General features: G+C 42.2%; 1 protein-coding gene across 11 annotated transcripts in view; it reads left to right on the top strand.

Annotated features, from left to right (window-relative positions):
- The first annotated feature begins 423 nt into the window (after positions 1 to 423).
- MAST2 (microtubule associated serine/threonine kinase 2) overlaps positions 424 to 17,463 on the top strand; it is a 205,196-nt gene continuing 188,156 nt past the window's right edge. For 5 of the 11 annotated variants that reach the window (XM_077845136.1, XM_077845135.1, XM_077845130.1 and 2 more), the window contains exon 1: positions 425 to 932. In XM_077845136.1, coding sequence (XP_077701262.1) covers positions 744 to 932 — 189 coding nt within the window. In that variant the 5' untranslated portion in view covers positions 425 to 743. Of the gene's footprint in view, positions 933 to 4,020; positions 4,038 to 17,463 lie in introns of those variants that run through there. The other 6 variants (XM_077845134.1, XM_077845133.1, XM_077845141.1 and 3 more) reach the window with 4 other exon arrangements.

Raw genomic sequence — 17,463 nt, 5'->3', positions numbered from 1 at the left:
CCAAAGTGTGACGTGAAGACAGTTGGCGAGTGCTCCGTAAAACTGTCAATAAAGGACGGTGGGTGCTCCATCAATTAATTGTATATTTTGTCTTCTTGTTCCTGGTCCCTCTCCCGCTCGATCCTTGAAGACACTGATTCAATCCTAACTCCTTTTCAGATCCCTAGCGCTTAGCTTGGCGGGGTACACAATTTCATGAATGGATGAATGAAAGAATCAATGAACGCGCTCCGCCGCCGCAGCCGCGCCGGGAGCCCCGCCCCCTTCCGCTCTGCTCACCTCGCGGGGAGGCCACGGGCGGGTCTCTCGCGACCGTTCGCCGGCGCGTGCGCGGGAGGCGGCGCGCGGCCAGAGGCGGCGGGCGGGCTCCCCGTGCGCGCGCGCGGGGCGGGGAGGGCAGGGGCGGGGCCGGGCCAGAGGCAGGCGGGCGGGCCGGCTGGCTGCTGGCTGTGGAGCCGGCGGCTGTGGCGGCTGTGGCGGCGGCGGGTGGCCCGCCGAGCGTGTGCCGGGTGGGAGAGGACGAGGCGGCGGGGATGCTGCCTCCTCCCTAAGGAGCGCCGAGGACGTCGCGGCGCTTGAGGCCCCAGAAAGCGCGGAGGAGCTGCGAGCTGGGGTCGGTGGCTTCGGGCGCCCGCCCGGCCATGGTGGCCGCGGGCGGTGGTTGGCGCGGCAGCGCTGCGGCCCGGGGCCGTGCGGGGCCGGGACAGTCGCGGTGCTGACGCCCGCGGGGCCCAGCCGCGGATATGAAGCGGAGCCGCTGCCGCGACCGACCGCAGCCGCCGCCGTCGCCGGCCGGCCGCCGCGAGGATGGGGCTCAGCGGGCGGCGGAGCTGCCTCAGCCCCAGCCCTTGCCGCCGCGCCGGCGAGCGCCGCCCGGGAGGCAGCTGCTGGAGGAGCGGGCCGGGCCCTCGGGGCCCGAGGTCAAGGAGCAGGTAAGGCGGCCGGCCGGCGGCCGGGAGGGAGAGGATGGGGAGCGGGAGCCTGAATGGGAGCAGTGGGGGAGGGGGTCCTCCGGCGGGAAGACTTGGGCTAGGGCTTTGGAGGGGTGGGGACTGTGTAGTTCGGCCGGAGGAAAGGAAGGTCTGGAGAGGCAGAAAAATGGGGAGTGGAGAAATGGAAGTCATGGCCTGGGGTTGAATGGAAGTGGGGGAACAAGGATTTGGAAGAAATGGTCCTGTGGGCGTCTGTAGTCAGGGATACTGGATGCGAAGAAGGGACGCTGGAATGTGGCCTGGGAGTAAATGAACTGCAAAGAATAGGCTCACTAGAGGGACACTGAGGAGTTGGCCCGAGGGGTAAATAGTGTATGTAAAGTAGGGAAAATCAATGTGATGTAGTAAATGTTCTTTACCAGAGGTTGTCTTGACTGTTATTAAAAACGGATGTCATTTCTAGGCATTCTTTGATTTGGCCATTATTATATAGTCTTGGAGGAGTGCGTTCAAATCTTCAAGATTCTTTTCCGTAACGATCTGTTTCACGAGAAAGCACTTTTAAAACACCTGCATATGTGCAATTCCAAATCCAGCGCCGCGAATAGAGAATTTACAGGGATAGGCTCTGTCTTCTGGGAGTTTACCACTGAAAACATCGTCTTAGGAAAACGGAGATAGAGAGCAGTGTGAACGTATTCGTGGAGTTTCTGAATGGACAGGATGTGTGTATAATTCATTAATCAAGCGTAGGTGTATTTAGAAATAGGGGATAAAGGTCAGTTGTATCAGGGAGGAGAAAGTAGCTGTAGAGGGTGCAATGAGAGGAGACTGTGTGGTCCTGACTGCATGGATTTTGCAAAAACATATTCTGTAGTAATGAACTCTATGACAGTTTTCCTTTTGTTCAGCCCTAGTAACTTCATCCTTGACTTTTTCAAGACCTTTAGTAGATTTGCCTCTTTTTCCATCAGTTAAATAAGTATTTTACATAGACATCATTCTTCATTGTTCAGTTTCAGTGATGCACACGCTGGCACTTGGATTTTTTCCTTTTGTTCTTTCACCTTTTATTCTACACCCAGCTCCGAGTAGACTGCCTCATTCCCTATCTCTGCCCTTGGTTTCAGGCCACTGAATGTTGTCCCTGGCTATAATTTACTCCCTCATTCTTGTTTTTTTTTAACTTTTAAAGATTATTTATTTATTTATTTGACAGAGCGCGAGGGAGAGCGCGTGAGCACATGCAAGTAGGCAGAGTGGCAGGCTGAGGGAGAGGGAGAAGCAGACTCCTTACTGAGCAGGAAAGGAAGCCCACTCAGGATTGGATCCCAGAACCCTGGGATTATGACCTGAGCCTAAGGCAGATGCTTAACTGACTGAGCCACCTAGGCGCCCCCCTCATCCTTTTTAAAAATATTCTCTGCAGTACCTAATTGAAACTTTTAAGATGTTTAATCCTTTAATCCTCTCCTGACTTAGTTTACTTGATTCAGTTGACCTGCTTCACTGAAGAGTTCAAGGTTATTTGATTTTTCCCTTCTTCCCTACCTCACAATTATGTATTTATATAGCAAGCAAGCAGGCTCTCCACCCAGTGTGGGACTTGAACTTACGACCCTTAGGTCAGGAGTCACATGTTCTACTAACTAAGCCAGCCAGATGACACTCTGTCTCAAAATTTTGTTCACTCATCCTTTGCTTAAATTCTAGAGAAAGAAGTATTCATCCTCCTCTCGGAGGCTATCCTTGTGCTTATGTGCTTGATTTCATCCCCTCTCATCTGATATAGGCCCTTGTTATGTGTCTTATTTTCTTTTTGTCCTATACCTCCGAAAAAAGCAAAATATGGTTCCCTGGATTGTGTAACTTACCTAAGTTACTTTGTTATCTCTTCTTTGCTTTATTAGCAACCTTCTTGGAAAATGAGTTTGTATTCGCTGTCTCAGCTTACTTACCTGTATACATTTCTCATATTACAATTTGGCTTTTTTTTAAAAAAAGATTTTATTTATTTATTCATGAGAGACACAGTGAGAGAGAGGCAGAGACGGGGAGCCTGATGCAGGACTCGATCTCAGGACCTAGGGATCACAACCTGAGCCGAAGGCAGATGCCCAACCACTGAGCAACCCAGGCATCCTGGCTTTTTTTTTTTTTTTTTTAAGTTTGTTTATTTAAGTAACCTCTACACTCAACATGAGGCTCGAACCCATGATCCTGAGATCAAGAGTCCCATGCTCTTCCAACTGAGCCAACTAAGCACCCCCCCTTTTTTTTTTTAAGATTTTATCAGTTTATTCATGAGAGATACCGAGAGAGAGAGACAGAGAGAAAGAGAGAGACAGAGAGAGAGAGACAGAGACATGAGCAGAGGGAGAAGCAGGCTCCATGCAGAGAGCCCATGTGGGACTCGATCTCCGGGACCCCAGGATGACACCCTGGGCGGAAGGCAGGCGTTAAACCACTGAGCCACCCAGGAATCTCCTCAAGCACCCCTTAAAGTTTGACTTCTACCCTTAAAGTATTCCAGAACTATTGTGTTCAAGGTCACCAATAACTTTGTATGTTATTTACTTTTTTTTTTTTTTAAGATTTTATTTATTTATTCAAGAGAGACAAACAGAGAGGCAGAGACATAGGCAGAGGGAGAAGCAGGCTTCCTGCGGGGAGCTCCATATGAGACTCAATCCCAGGACCCCAGGATCACACCCTGAGCCAAACACAGGTGCTCAACCACTGAGCCACCCAGATGCCCCAGTTCAGGGAATTTTAAATGACTAAATTTGATAGTTTTCACTACAGTCTTCATTGTCTCTTAGTTCTGTGAACTGTTTGTCATTGTTGCCCTTCTTGATATTTTCATTTCTTTTGTAATGTCCATTATACTCCTATTTCTCTGACTGCTTCCTGTGTATCTTTTTTGTTTTCTTTTTTCCTAAATCTTTTTTGAGGATATGTCCTCTGTTCTTAGCTCTCCTTTATTGTGCTGTTTTTTTTTAGCAGGCCTACCCTATTCATGGGAAGTACTTAGGATGTGGAACAGGGTCTCTGGTCTTTTATTCATGGCCTCGCGTCACAGAACCTCCTTGTAGAGTGATCTGAGTGAGTCTCCAGGCTTGACCTCTTTCCTTTTTTTTTTTTTTTAAGATTTTATTTCATTTACTCATGAGAGATACAGAGCAAGCAAGCGAGAGGCAGAGGGAGAAGCAGGCTCCACGCAGGGAGCCCGACATGGGACTCGATCCTGGGTCTCCAGGATCAGGCCCCGGGCTGTAGGCGGCACCAAACTGCTGAGCCACCGGGGCTGCCCTTGACCTCTTTCCTTAGCAGTACTTTTCCCTTTCTGTGCTCAATGTTTCCACGATAGACTTAGCATTTGTGATCTAAATATTATGATTTTTATAATTTGATGGTGTCCTCTAAAGTCCATAACTTGGAATTATTTGATTTTGAAAAGATAAAAATTTTTTTGTGTGTGTTATGAGACTGGATGGATTACGTTCATTCAGGGAGTAAGCTTAGCTAATCAATAAGCATCGATTTCTCACAGGTGACTTCTCCGTTTCTCATGACATGGAGTAATGCTTGTTATACTTTATACGATAATGATATAAGTTCTGGGAATAAGTTCTGAACAGGATGCAGGACTTGGTTCTCTGGTTTGGAATATCCTTAAAACAGAATCCATTATTTCTCTGTTGAAGTGTGCTTTTCCCTGTCTTTCCTTTTTCTTTTCATCTAAATTGAAGTTGTATCCATGGTCTTTGCCCCTCTTGCTTGATCCCCTTATCCAGGTTTTTTGCTGATTCTACCTTCATGACACCTTTCAAATCTTTATTTTCATAGTCATCACCTTAATTCAGCATTTATAAACTTGTCTTGGTTGTTGTAATACCTTAACTGTGTTTACTCTGCTTTTAGTCTTTTAACCTCAATTTTTTTTGCATTCTAGTTACAAAAATAAGATTATAATTTACTGCCTACCTAAGTTCCAGTAGTAGATAAATATTTGTAAAATGATCATTTCTTTTTTTTTTCCTTTTTTAAAAAGAATTTATTTATTTGAGAGAGCATACCTGAGGGACAGGAGGGGCAGAGGGAGAGGGAGAAGTAGGTTTCCTGCTGAGCAGAGAGCTGGAGGGCCGCACTTGGGGCTCCAGGCTGGATCCCAGGTCCCTGAGATCATGACCTGAGCTGAAGGCAGACACTTAACAAACTGAGCCACCCTGGTGCCCCTCATTTCATTTCTTTATCTTAAGAAACCTTCATTAGCTTATTACCTATAGAATAAAGTCTGGAGATGTTGGCATTTCAAGGTCTACTTGATTCTTACCACTATTTATTAAAATAATTGGAGTTAGATGCCCCTTCTCTTGGTTCCCAAGCCTTTGCTTTATAAATTCTCTGAGGCCCACATTGTTTCATTTACTGTGAAATAAGGCCCACTATGGTATTTGAAACATGGTTATTAGTCTGAATAATTATTAGAAATAATTATTAGAAACATAGATAAGTGGTGGTGCTTGAAACATATTTATTTGCTCATCGGTTGTCAGTGTCTCTTCAGAGAAGAAACTCCTCAAAGACTGTCTTATTCATTACAGTATGCCTTTAGTGTTTTAACTGGTATGGTAGTGGGTAGTCAGTAAATATTTGTTTACTGCTGGACACTTTCATATACTCATTTTAATTAATTATCCATCTGAAAAACTCTTTCTTTTCTGCTTCTTCCCATTGAAATTCTACTCAAGCTTCCAGGCCTAACTCAAATTCTACTCAAGATTCCAGGCCTAACTCAAATTCTACAGAAAGTGTTCTTTGAAGTTGTTTTTCCATGTGATATCCTCCTAAGAGGATCCTGGATTGTGCTTAATAAATCTTTAAATCTCCTGAAATTTCAGTTCTAAAAATTCTGTGACTCAGAAAGTGAAAGCTTGGGTTCTATGAGATTAAATGAGAAAGTGATTAGAAAGCACATAGTAGATAGGTATTTTTTTTTTTTTTTAGTAAGATAGGTATTTAATAAATACTAATTCTTATCTCACTTTGTTTCTATAATACAGCTTTTTGTTATGTAGTATATAGTAGGTGCTGAATAAATATTTACTAAATGAGCAGATGAATGAATCAGTGTATTAACACTTTTATCCTTCTGTGTTCATTCTGCATTATTTCATTTCTGCTTTTAAGTTGTAGATGACTAAGGGTAGGAACTCTTATCATTTTTTTTTTTGTATTGTAATGCATAATCTAGGCTTTGCTCACAATAGGTGCTAAGTATTTATTGATGAATAGAAAATAATTCAAATATTTGGGTGATTTGAGTAATAATGGCAGTATGATAGAAATAGCCAACTAAAGGAAATGAGAGGATGGAGGAAGGGAGAATTTAATTTAGTTCCTAGAATTCCCTCAGCACATTGAGAAATTTTCAAAATTATTTTCATGTAAATCAGCACCGTCTCTTTCCTCTGCACTGGAATGTTAGTACATTGGCAAAAGCATAGAGAAGTAGAGAGGAAGCTGCATATTTTGTGTAGGGAACTAAAATCAGTTTGGTATTGCTGGAGCTGGAAGTTTAAGGCATAGATGGTGAGTTAAGAGACTGAAGGAGCCTGGATTGTCTTTAGTACTGTGTAAAAGAGTAATAAGCATGGGAGCAGGATGGTCTTACTTGTGTTTTAGCTGGATTACTTTGGCAACTGTGTGGGGATAGAATGTTAGATATGGTGATTGAGACATGAACATTTGAGAATTCTTCTGAGTTTTCAGTATAGAAAGTTTATTAGCCCTCCCTCCGGTGTTATCCACAAGTGAAATGTATAAAGGTAAGCTCCTGAAAATCTGTTAGCTTTGGAGGGTTTGATTTCATCCAAGTAGTGGGGTAGAGAGGCTGGGATAATCAAAGCACATGGACAGTTCTCTGATTTTCCTGTCTTTGCTCTATTGGATGCCCCTTAGTCTAAAGGCTTTTTCACCCCAGTTACTGATGCTAACTTAGAGGCAAGAGTATCAGAGGCAGCTGAATATTTTCTTCATTGCTGGTCTTAGCTGCCATGATTCTCTGCTAAATTTGTCAGCTAACTATTTCTTGATGAAATCCCTATGGTACTTTGGTAGGTATTACTTTTCATCAGCAGGTGTAATTTTTTATTTATTTATTTTTTAAAAGATTTTTATTTATTTATTCATGAGAAACAGAGAGAGAGAGAGGCAGAGACACAGGCAGAGGGAGAAGCAGGCTCCATGCAGGGAGCCCGACATGGGACTCCATCCCAGGTCTCCAGGATCAGGACCTGGGCGGAAGGTGGCGCTAAATTGCTGCGCCATCAGGGCTGCCCCCTCTGCCTGTTTTACACCTGTGTCTGACCATATTGACATCTTAGCTTGTGATTAGGAGCCTCAGAGTCTGACTACTTCTACTTGGTCCTATGACATTTCCCTAGTGCTTTTACTGTTTTTTTTTTTTTTTCTTTTTTTTTTAAGAGGAGTGGGGAGGGGCAGAGGGAGAGGGAGAGAGAGAATCTTAAGTAGGCTCCACACCTAGTGTTTGGCTGATGCAACTCAGGGCAGGATCTCAAAACCCTGAGATCATGATCTGAGCTGAAATCAGGAGTTGGATGCTTTAACAGACTGAGCCGTCCAGGTACCCCTTCCCTAGTCCATTGACTTTTTTAAATTTTAAATATTAACTTATTTATTTTAGAAGGAGAGACTCTTTAAGCAGACTCTGTGCCGAGCAGGGAGCCTGACTATGGGCTCATCCCACGACCTGTGAGGTCATGACCTGAGCTGAAACTCAGAGTTGGTTGCTTAACCAACTGAGCCACCTAGGTGCCCTAGTCCATTCACTCTTTTTTTTTTTTTTTTTAAGATTTTTATTTATTTATTCATGGGAGACAGAGAGAGAGAGAGAGAGAGAGAGAGGCAGAGATACAGGCAGAGGGAGAAGCAGGCTCCCTGTGGGGAACCTGATATGGGACTTGATCCTAGGACCCCAGGAACATACTCTGAGCCAAAGGCAGATGCTCAACCGCTGAGTCACCTGGGCTGCCCACCATTCACTCTTAAATGATAGTTTAATTTTGCTCCTGAAACAAACTATTTCCAACACTCTTTGTCCTCTTTACTGTCAGTTGCTGTCCTTGTTTCCCATTTAACTGAGGGGTGGGGAGGGAGATTGAAGAATACTTCCACAAACTCCCATTATAAATCACCCAACCTACCTGTGTCTGTACCTACAGTCTATCCCTTCTCTCCTGTTGCTGTGGACAAGCTCCTGGGTCTCCAGGATCACCCCCTGGACTGAAGGTGGCGCTAAACTGCTGAGCCACCTGAACTGCCCAATTTTATTTATTTTTGAGAGAAAGAGAGAGAGAGAGAGGGAGGGAAGAGAACGAGCAGTGGGGAAAGGCAGAGGGAGAGAGAGAAACAGACTCTCTGCTGAAAAAGGAGCCTGATGAGGGACTTGATCTCCGGACCTGGAGGTCATGACCCAAGTCAAAGGCAGACACCCAACCAACTGAGCCACCCAAGTGCCCCAAAGTGTCTATTTTAGTAGAGGGTATATCACACTTGGTCTTAGCCAAAAGCCTGAGAAGTGATAGTAGAAGGAATATAAGATAATGAAATAAAATAAATAGTATATTATATGGAGATTAATACTATGAAAAAATAAAGTAGGGAAGGAGGATAAAGAATAATGAAGGATTATGTTTTTTTTTAAAATTTTATTTTAGTTTTTTAGAGAGAGTGTGCAAGAGAGAGCAGGGGAGGGGCAGAGAAAAAGGGAGGGAGAGACTCTTAAAGCAGCTTACACACCCAGGCAGAACCCAGTGTGGCTCCATCTCATGACCTTGACATCATGATCTGAGCTGCAATCAAGAGCTGGATGCTTAACTGGTTGAGCTACCCAAGTGTCCCTGGTTTTATCTGTTTACATTTTATTTTATTTTTAAAAGATTTATTTATATGAGGGAGAGAGAGAGCCCGTGTGTGCGGGCAAGTAGAGGGAGGGGCAGAGAGAGAGGATCCTGAAGCAGACTCCCCACTAAGCTTGGAGCCTGACTCTGGGCTTGATCCCAGGACCCTGAGATTGTGACCTGACCCAAAATCAAGAGCTGGCTGCTTAACTGACTGAGCCAACCAGGTACTCTTATATTTATTTTAAAAATTATTTATACCATCTGTCACCATGTGACATTACAATATTGTTGACTATCCTGTATTTTTCATCCATGACTTACTTATTTTGTAACTGGAAGTTTGTACCTCTTTAAAAAATTTTTATTTATGAGAGGCAGAGACATGGGCAGAGGGAGAAGCAGGCTCCCCGTTGGGGAGCCTGATGCAGGACTTGATCCTAAGACCCCGGGATCACACCCTGAGCCAAAGGCAGATGCTCAACTGCAGAGCCACCCAGGCATCCCTGAGGTTTGTACTTCTTAATCTCCTTTACACCCATTTCCCCCATCTACCTCCCCTCTGGCAACCACTAGTTTGTTCTCTGTATTTAAGAGTCTATTTTGGGGTACCTAGGTGTACTCTTTATCACATCTCTTTATACTCTTTATCCATCCATCTATCGATGGATACCTGAGTTGCTTTTATAGTTTGGCTATTGTAAATAATGCTGCAGTAAACGTTGGGGTGTGGATATCTTTTCAAATTAGTGTTGTTTTCAGTTTCTTCGGGTAAATAACCTAGTAGTGGAATTACTGAATCATGGTATTTCTATTTTTAATTTTTTTATTAAAGATTTTATTTATTTATTCATCTATTCATGAGACACACACACAAACACACACAGAGAGAGAGAGAGAGAGAGAGAGAGAGGCAGAGACACAGGCAGAGGGAGAAGCAGGCTCCATGCAGGGAGCCCGATATGGGATGAGCCCTATACGGCAGGCATTAAACCGCTGAGCCACCCAGGGATCCCTTATTTTTAATTTTTGAGGAACCTCCATACTGTTTTCCACAGTGGTTATACCAATTTACATTCCCATTAACAATGCCTGAGGGTTCCTTTTTCTCCACATCCTCACCAACAATTGTTATTTCTTGTCTTTTTGATACTAGCCATTTTTACTGGTGTAAGGTGATATTCTCATTATGATTTTGATTTTGATTTGCATTTCCCTGATAATTAGTGGTGTTGAGCATTTTCTCATGTATCTGTTGGTCATCTATGTCTAATTTGGAAAAGTCCCTATTTGAGTTCTCTGCCCATTTTTTTTTTTTTTTTTTTTTTTTATATTTAATTTAGGGCAGCCTGGGTGGCTGAGCAGTTTAGTGCTTGCCTTCTGTCCAGGGCATGATCCTGGAGACCAGGGGTCCCGTCCCACGTTGGGCTCTTTGCCTGGAGCCTGCTTCTCCCTCTGCCTGTCTCTCTCTCTCTCTGTGTCTCTCATGAATAAATAAATAAAATCTTAAAAAAATTAAAAGAAAAAAGACTTTATTTATTCATGAAAGACAAAGAGAAGGCAGAGTCATACGCAGAGGGAGAAGCAGGCTCCTTGCAGGGAGTCCATGTGGGACTCGTCGTGGGACTCGATCCCAGAATTCCTGGACCACTCCCTGAGCTGAAGGCAGATGCTCAACTGCTGAGCCACCGAGGCGTCCCCCATTTTTTTAAAGTAATCTTTATACCTAGTATGAGGCTCAAACTCACGACCCCAAGATCAAGAGTTGCATGCTGCATGTATTGAGCCAGCCAGGCGACCTATCTGCCTATTTTAAAATCAGATTGTTTGAGTTTTTTTTGGTGTTGAGTTGTACATGTTCTTTATATAGTTTGGATATTAACCCTTTATCAGGAACATAATTTGCAAATATCCTTTCCCATTTAGTAGGTTGCTTTTTTGCTTTGTTGGTGGTTTCCTTTGCTGTACAAAAGCTTTTTATTTTATTTTATTTTATTTTATTTTATTTTATTTTATTTTATTTATTTTATTTTTTAAAAAAATATTTTATTTATTTATTTATTTATTTATTTATGATAGTCACACAGAGAGAGAGAGAGGCAGAGACACAGGCAGAGGGAGAAGCAGGCTCCATGCACCGGGAGCCCGATGTGGGATTCGATCCCGGGTCTCCAGGATCACGCCCTGGGCCAAAGGCAGGCGCTAAACCGCTGCGCCACCCAGGGATCCCTATTTTATTTTATTTTATTTTATTTTATTTTATTTTATTTTATTTATTTTGTTTTGTTTTGTTTTGTTTTATTTTATTTTATTTTTTTAAAGATTTATTTATTTATTCATTCAGAGAGAGCGCGAAGAGAGAAGCAGAGACACAGGCAGAGGGAGAAGCAGGCTCCCTGCAGGAAGCCCGATATGGGACTCGATCCCAGGTCTCCAGGATTACACCCCGGGCTGCAGGCGGGGCTAAACCGCTGCACCACCGGGGCTGCCCAAAAGCTTTTTATTTTGGTATAGCCCTAATAGCTTATTTTTGTGTTTGTTTCCTTTGACTGAGGAGACCTATCCTCAAAGAGGATACTAGATATTACTATACCAATACTAGATACTAGTATATCTACTATCTAGTAATACTAGATATTACCATATCTAGTAATATATCTAGATATATTACTAAGGCAAATGTCCAAGAGATTACTGCCTATGTTTTCTTTTAGGGGTTTTATGGTTTTAGGTACCACAGTTAGGCCTTTAATCCATTTTGAGTTCATTTTTGTGTGGTGTAGAAAGTGGTCCAGTTTTATTCTTTTGCATGTGGCTGTCTAGTTTTCACACTGCCATTTATTGAAAATACTGTCTTTTCCCTGTTGTATATTCTTGTCTCTTCTGTCTTAGGTTAATTGACCATATTAGCATTGGTTTATTTCTGGGCTCTCTACTTTGTTTCATTGATGTATATGCCAGTACTATACTGTTTTTTTTTTTTTTTTAATTTCCTTTTTTTAAATTTTTTTAAATTTTTATTTATTTATGATAGTCACAGAGAGAGAGAGAGAGAGAGAGAGAGAGAGGGGCAGAGACACAGGCAGAGGGAGAAGCAGGCTTCATGCACCGGGAGCCCGACATGGGATTCGATCCCAGGTCTCCAGGATCGCGCCCTGGGCCAAAGGCAGGTGCTAAACCGCTGCGCCACCCAGGGATCCCTACTATACTGTTTTGATTACTGGTTTTGTAGTATACCTTGAAATCTGGCATAGTGATACCTCCAGCTTTTTCTTTCTTAAGACTGCTTTGGTTAAAAAAAAAAAAATAGACTGCTTCGGTTATTTGGGGTCTTTTATGATTCTATACAAATTTTAGGATTATTTGCTTTAGTTCTGTGAAAAATGCTATTGGTATTTTCATAGGGATTACCTGGGCGTTTTAACAATATAAATTCTTCGTATCCATGAGGATAGTGTCTTTCCATTTGTTTTGTGTTATCTTCAGTTTCTTTCATCAGTGTCTTATAGTTTTCAGAGTATACATCTTTCACTTGGTTAAATTTATTTCTAGGTATTTTATTCTTTTTGGTGCAGTTATAAATGGGATTGTTGGGATGCCTGGGTGGCTCAATGGTTGAGCATCTGCCTTTGGCTCAGGTCATGATCCTGGGGCCTGGGGATTGAGTCCCACATTGGGCTTCCCACAGAGAGCCTGTTTCTCTCTCTGCCTGTGTCTCTGCCTTTCTCTCTCTCTGTCTCATGAATAATAAAAAAAAATTCTTATAAACAGGATTGTTAGTTTCTCTTTCTGCTACTTTATTGATAGTGTATAGAAATGCTACATATTTTTGTGTATGAATTTTGGATCTTTAACTTTACCAAATTAATTTATTCTAATAATTTTTTTGGTGGGGTCTTTAGAGTTTTCTTTATACAGTTATCATGTCATTTGCAAATAATAACATTTTTACTTCTTCCTTACCAATTATATGCCTTTTATTTCTTTTTCTTGTCTGATTGTTGCAGGTATGACTTCCAATACTGTGTTAAATAAAAGTAGTGAGAGTGGGCATATTTTGTTCCTGACCTTAAAGGAAATGCTTTCAGTTTTTTAGTATTATGATGTTAGGTATGGGTTTTTCATAAATGGCCTTTATTATGTTAAGGTATGTTCCTCTAAATCCACTGTGTTGAGGGATTATGGCTTTAACTGGCATCAGGAAAGGCATCCCTTTGGAAGGGGATATTAAAGACCTGAAGGATTTAAGAGAGAGAGGCATTTAGATTTTCTGGGGAAGGGCATACTTGGTAGAGGGAATAGGAAGTACCATGGGCTGGAAGCCTACGTCCACTTCTAAAATTTGTATTTGGCCAGTGTGGCTGCAGTGGAATGACTAAGAGGATGAGTAGTAGATGAGCTCAGAGGGGAAGGGTGGAGAGAGAAGTGCTGAATTGTGGAGAGTTGTAATTCATGAAGGGTCTTTATTGGCCATTGTAAGGATTTCAGCTTTATGTTGAATGAGATGAGAAGCCATTGGAGAGTTTTGAGTAGAGGAATCGTGTGAATGAACATTCATTTTAATCCAGTCTATTTGGCTACACTTCTGGGACTGAATGGTTATGTGGAAGCAGAGAGACCAGGTTGGAGGCTTTTGCAGTAATTCAGGTGAAAGAGCAAATGATAGAAAATAATTGTTCACATGTAGGAGAGTGCTCCTCTTTTTTTTTTTTTTTTTTTTTAATTTTTTATTTATTTATGATAGTCACAGAGAGAGAGAGAGAGGCAGAGACACAGGCAGAGGGAGAAGCAGGCTCCATGCACCGGGAGCCTGACGTGGGATTCGATCCCGGGTCTCCAGGATCGCGCCCTGGGCCAAAGGCAGGCGCCAAACCGCTGCGCCACCCAGGGATCCCGAGAGTGCTCCTCTTTATAGCTAATTGAAGAATAGTCTTTATCTTTTGCTTTCATTTCCTCTCTCATTCTTTATTTATTTATTTTTTTATTTTTTTATTTTTTTAAATTTTTTTTTTTTTTTTTTTTTTTATTTATTTATGATAGGCACACAGTGAGAGAGAGAGAGGCAGAGACACAGGCAGAGGGAGAAGCAGGCTCCATGCACCGGGAGCCCGATGTGGGATTCGATCCCGGGTCTCCAGGATCGCGTCCTGGGCCAAAGGCAGGCGCCAAACCGCTGCGCCACCCAGGGATCCCTCTCTCATTCTTTATTGAACCCACTCCAGTCAGCTTTTGTCTCCATCATTCTGCTGAAACACTTATGTCAAGGTTATCATGGCTAAATCCAGTGGCCAATTTGCAGTCTTCATCTCACTCAACCTGTTGCATTTGACATGGCTGATCACTCTGTCATTTGGCTTCTGGGACCTTACTCTCTGGTTTTCTTCCTCTTTCATTGGTGCTTCAGAAGGTTCAGACTGCTCTTATAGTCTATTCTCCTTTATGATATGATCTCATCAGATTGTACTGCTTAAAATTCCATCTGTGTGCTGAGTCCCACATTTATTTACCTAATCATGACCTTTCTTGTGAGTTCTAGACTCTTAATTTCAGTTGTCTATGCCTATGTCTATTTTCGTTTGGATAGTCAGTAGTTCTCAAACTTAACATGTATAAAACTGAATTCTTTTTTTTTAAATTTTATTTATTTATGATAGTCACACAGAGAGAGAGAGAGAGAGCGGCAGAGACATAGGCAGAGGGAGAAGCAGGCTCCATGCACCGGGAGCCCGACGTGGGATTCGATCCCGGGTCTCCAGGATCGCGCCCTGGGCCAAAGGCAGGTGCCAAACCACTGCGCCACCCAGGGATTCCTAAAACTGAATTCTTGATTTTTTTCTTCCCATTCTGCTTTCCAGTCTTTTCCATTTCAATGAATGGTACCACCATGCACTCCTTTACTCAAATCAGAACTTGGAAATTGTCTTTGATTCTTAACTTCATATTCCACGTTCAACCCATAAGATCTGTTTGGTGCTACCTTCAAATTGCATGAGACTTTTCCCCACTGCTAGCTCTGTCTCTATCCTCATCTTAGTCTCTATTATCATTCATCTGGATTACTGTAAAAGTCTCCTAACTGGTGTTCCTGATTATATTCTTACTTCTCCCCACCCAGCGATATTTTGTACATAGCTTGATGTCATCCGGTAAAAAGTTAAATCAGAATTTGTCACCCCAATTCAAAACCCTGCGGTCGCTTTCCATCACAGTGGAAAGCTTTCTTTATCCTATAAGATTCTACATGATCTGCCTCTTGGCCTTCTCTAATCTCTTTCCACTCTTCCTCTTGTTCACTGAACTAGTAGTCCTACTGGCTGCCCTGATGGTCTCTGAATATAGTAAGCTTATTCCTGCCTGTGGATGTTTTAAAAATTGTTTGAAGAATTCCATACTTCTTAGTTTTTCTTACTTGAGGTGTTCTTTTTCCAGATGTATCTACAGATTGGCTCTAGTTCATTCAGGTTTCTGTTCATGTATTAGCTTTTCAAAGAACCCTTTCTTGATTAGCCTTTTAGATTTTATTTATTTACTTGACAGAGAGAGAGAAAGAACACAAGTTAGGGGAGAAGCATAGGGAGAAGCAGGCTCCCCACAGAGTAGGGAACCCAAAATCTGACCCAAAGGCAGATGCTTAACCAGCTGAGCTACCTAGGTGGCCATCGACTAGCCTTGTTAAAGTAATGATCTCAGGGTCCTGGGATTGAGCCCTGCAGCTGGCTCCTGCTCAGCAGGGAGTCTACTTCTCCCTCTCCCTCTGCTGCTCCCTCTGTTTGTGCTCTCTTGCGTGCTTGCGCACGCTCTCTCAAATAAATAAAATCTTAAAAAAATTAAAAAAAAATTTATTAGAGAGAGAGAGAGAGAGAGAGAGAGGCAGGCAGGCAGAGGGAGAAGCAGGCTCCTTGCAGGGAGCTAAGCCACCGGGGCTGCCCTAAATAATAAAATCTTGAAAAAAAAAGTAACAGTCATTCCCTTTCCCTCTTTTTATTCATGTCTTTTATTCACCTGGTATTGTCACATATTTGTTGTTTATTGTCATTCTTCCACATGGTTCCTCAGGGCAGGAATTTGGGTCTGTTTTTTACCCTGCTGTATCTCCAGCTTCTGGAATTGTATACAGAAGGTACTCAATAAATATTTCTGAGTGAATTTGTAATGATTAAGATTGAGTCATTTTCTGACTTCAAATCCCAACTCTGTTACCTGAGACAAGTTACTTAAATTCTCCACACCTTAATTATCCCATATATGTAGCAGATGTTATTACCTATTTCATAGGGTTATTGTGAGGATTTAATAAATTAATCCACATAAAACACTTCTTAAAAGCCTAATACCAAGAAGCTATCATGTTTTTAAGGCACATGCACAGAATGTCTGAATATAGAATTCATATTTTTTAGTGTTCTCTGGTTTTATTTTTATTTTTATTTTTTTAACTATTTATTTATTTATTTATGATAGACACAGAGAGAGAGAGGCAGAGACACAGGAGGAGGGAGAAGAAGGCTCCATGCCAGGAACCCGATGCGGGACTTGATCCTGGGACTCCAGGATTGCGCCCTGGGCCAAAGGCAGGCGCTAAACCGCTGAGCCACCCAGGGATCCTGTTCTCTGGTTTTAGAAATATGAATATGACCTTTGATTTGTTCGTCTTACTGAACTGTTCTTTTGCTTCGTTCAGTTTGAAAAGGAGGCTTTCATTTGTTCATTTTTCCCTTTAGGGAACCTTTTATTTTCCCTTTAGGGAATTTATTAAGTAACTGGCTTAGGAGATAGTATAGTCTCACTAGGTTTTGAAATGTAATTAAGAACAAATTCAGGCCAAGGTAACAACATTTTTTTTTTTAAAGATTTTATTTATTTATTCATGAGAGATAGAGAGAGGCAGAGGGAGAAGCAGGCTCCATGCAGGGAGCCTGATGTGGGACTTGATCCCAGGACTCCACGATCACGCCCTGGGCCAAAGGCAGGTGCTAAGCCTCTGAGCCACCCGGGAATCCCCAAGTAACAACATTTTAAAATTCTATTTTATCATGTTAGTTGTACCAACTTTAATGGAACAGTACTTCCTAAGGGTGAACCTGAGTAGCAAATGCATAAATTCTTTAACCCTTAATATGTTGGAGATTAACATGTGACATAATTTCTTTGCCTGTATATCAGTAAAGCATAGTAAAATAGGTTTGGCAGGCCTTCTAATTTGCATGACTATTTGAGGCTTCCAGGAATGTTTTAAAAAGCAGAGAGTAGATACAGTATTAATTTTTAAAAAGTCCTTAAATTATTTCAAAGGTGTGATACCAAGATGGTTTTGTTCAGGTGATCTAGGAACATCTGAGTCCTGCCTTTGACCAGTTAAGAGAAAGGAACATTTTATTAGTACCTCTCATGTTAGTAGTCTTCTATATAAAAAAAAAAAAGACTAGTTGCTATAGCAGATATACTCAAAAGAATCTAGACTCTACCATTTTCTGCACATGGCTTCCAGGGTCACCTGGAGCAGGTGGGGGAATCTTGTGGGGGAATCTTTGTTGGGCCAAGTCTGGAAATGGCTTAATTACTTCCCCCCATCTTCCATTGCCAGAATTCAATCTACTGGGGTTTGC

The sequence above is a fragment of the Canis aureus genome, chromosome 13 (genome assembly GCF_053574225.1).
Source record: "Canis aureus isolate CA01 chromosome 13, VMU_Caureus_v.1.0, whole genome shotgun sequence".
NCBI classification, from domain to species: domain Eukaryota; kingdom Metazoa; phylum Chordata; class Mammalia; order Carnivora; family Canidae; genus Canis; species Canis aureus.
The sequence above is the reverse complement of the archived record's forward strand: the minus strand, read 5'-3'. Positions and strand labels throughout refer to the sequence as shown.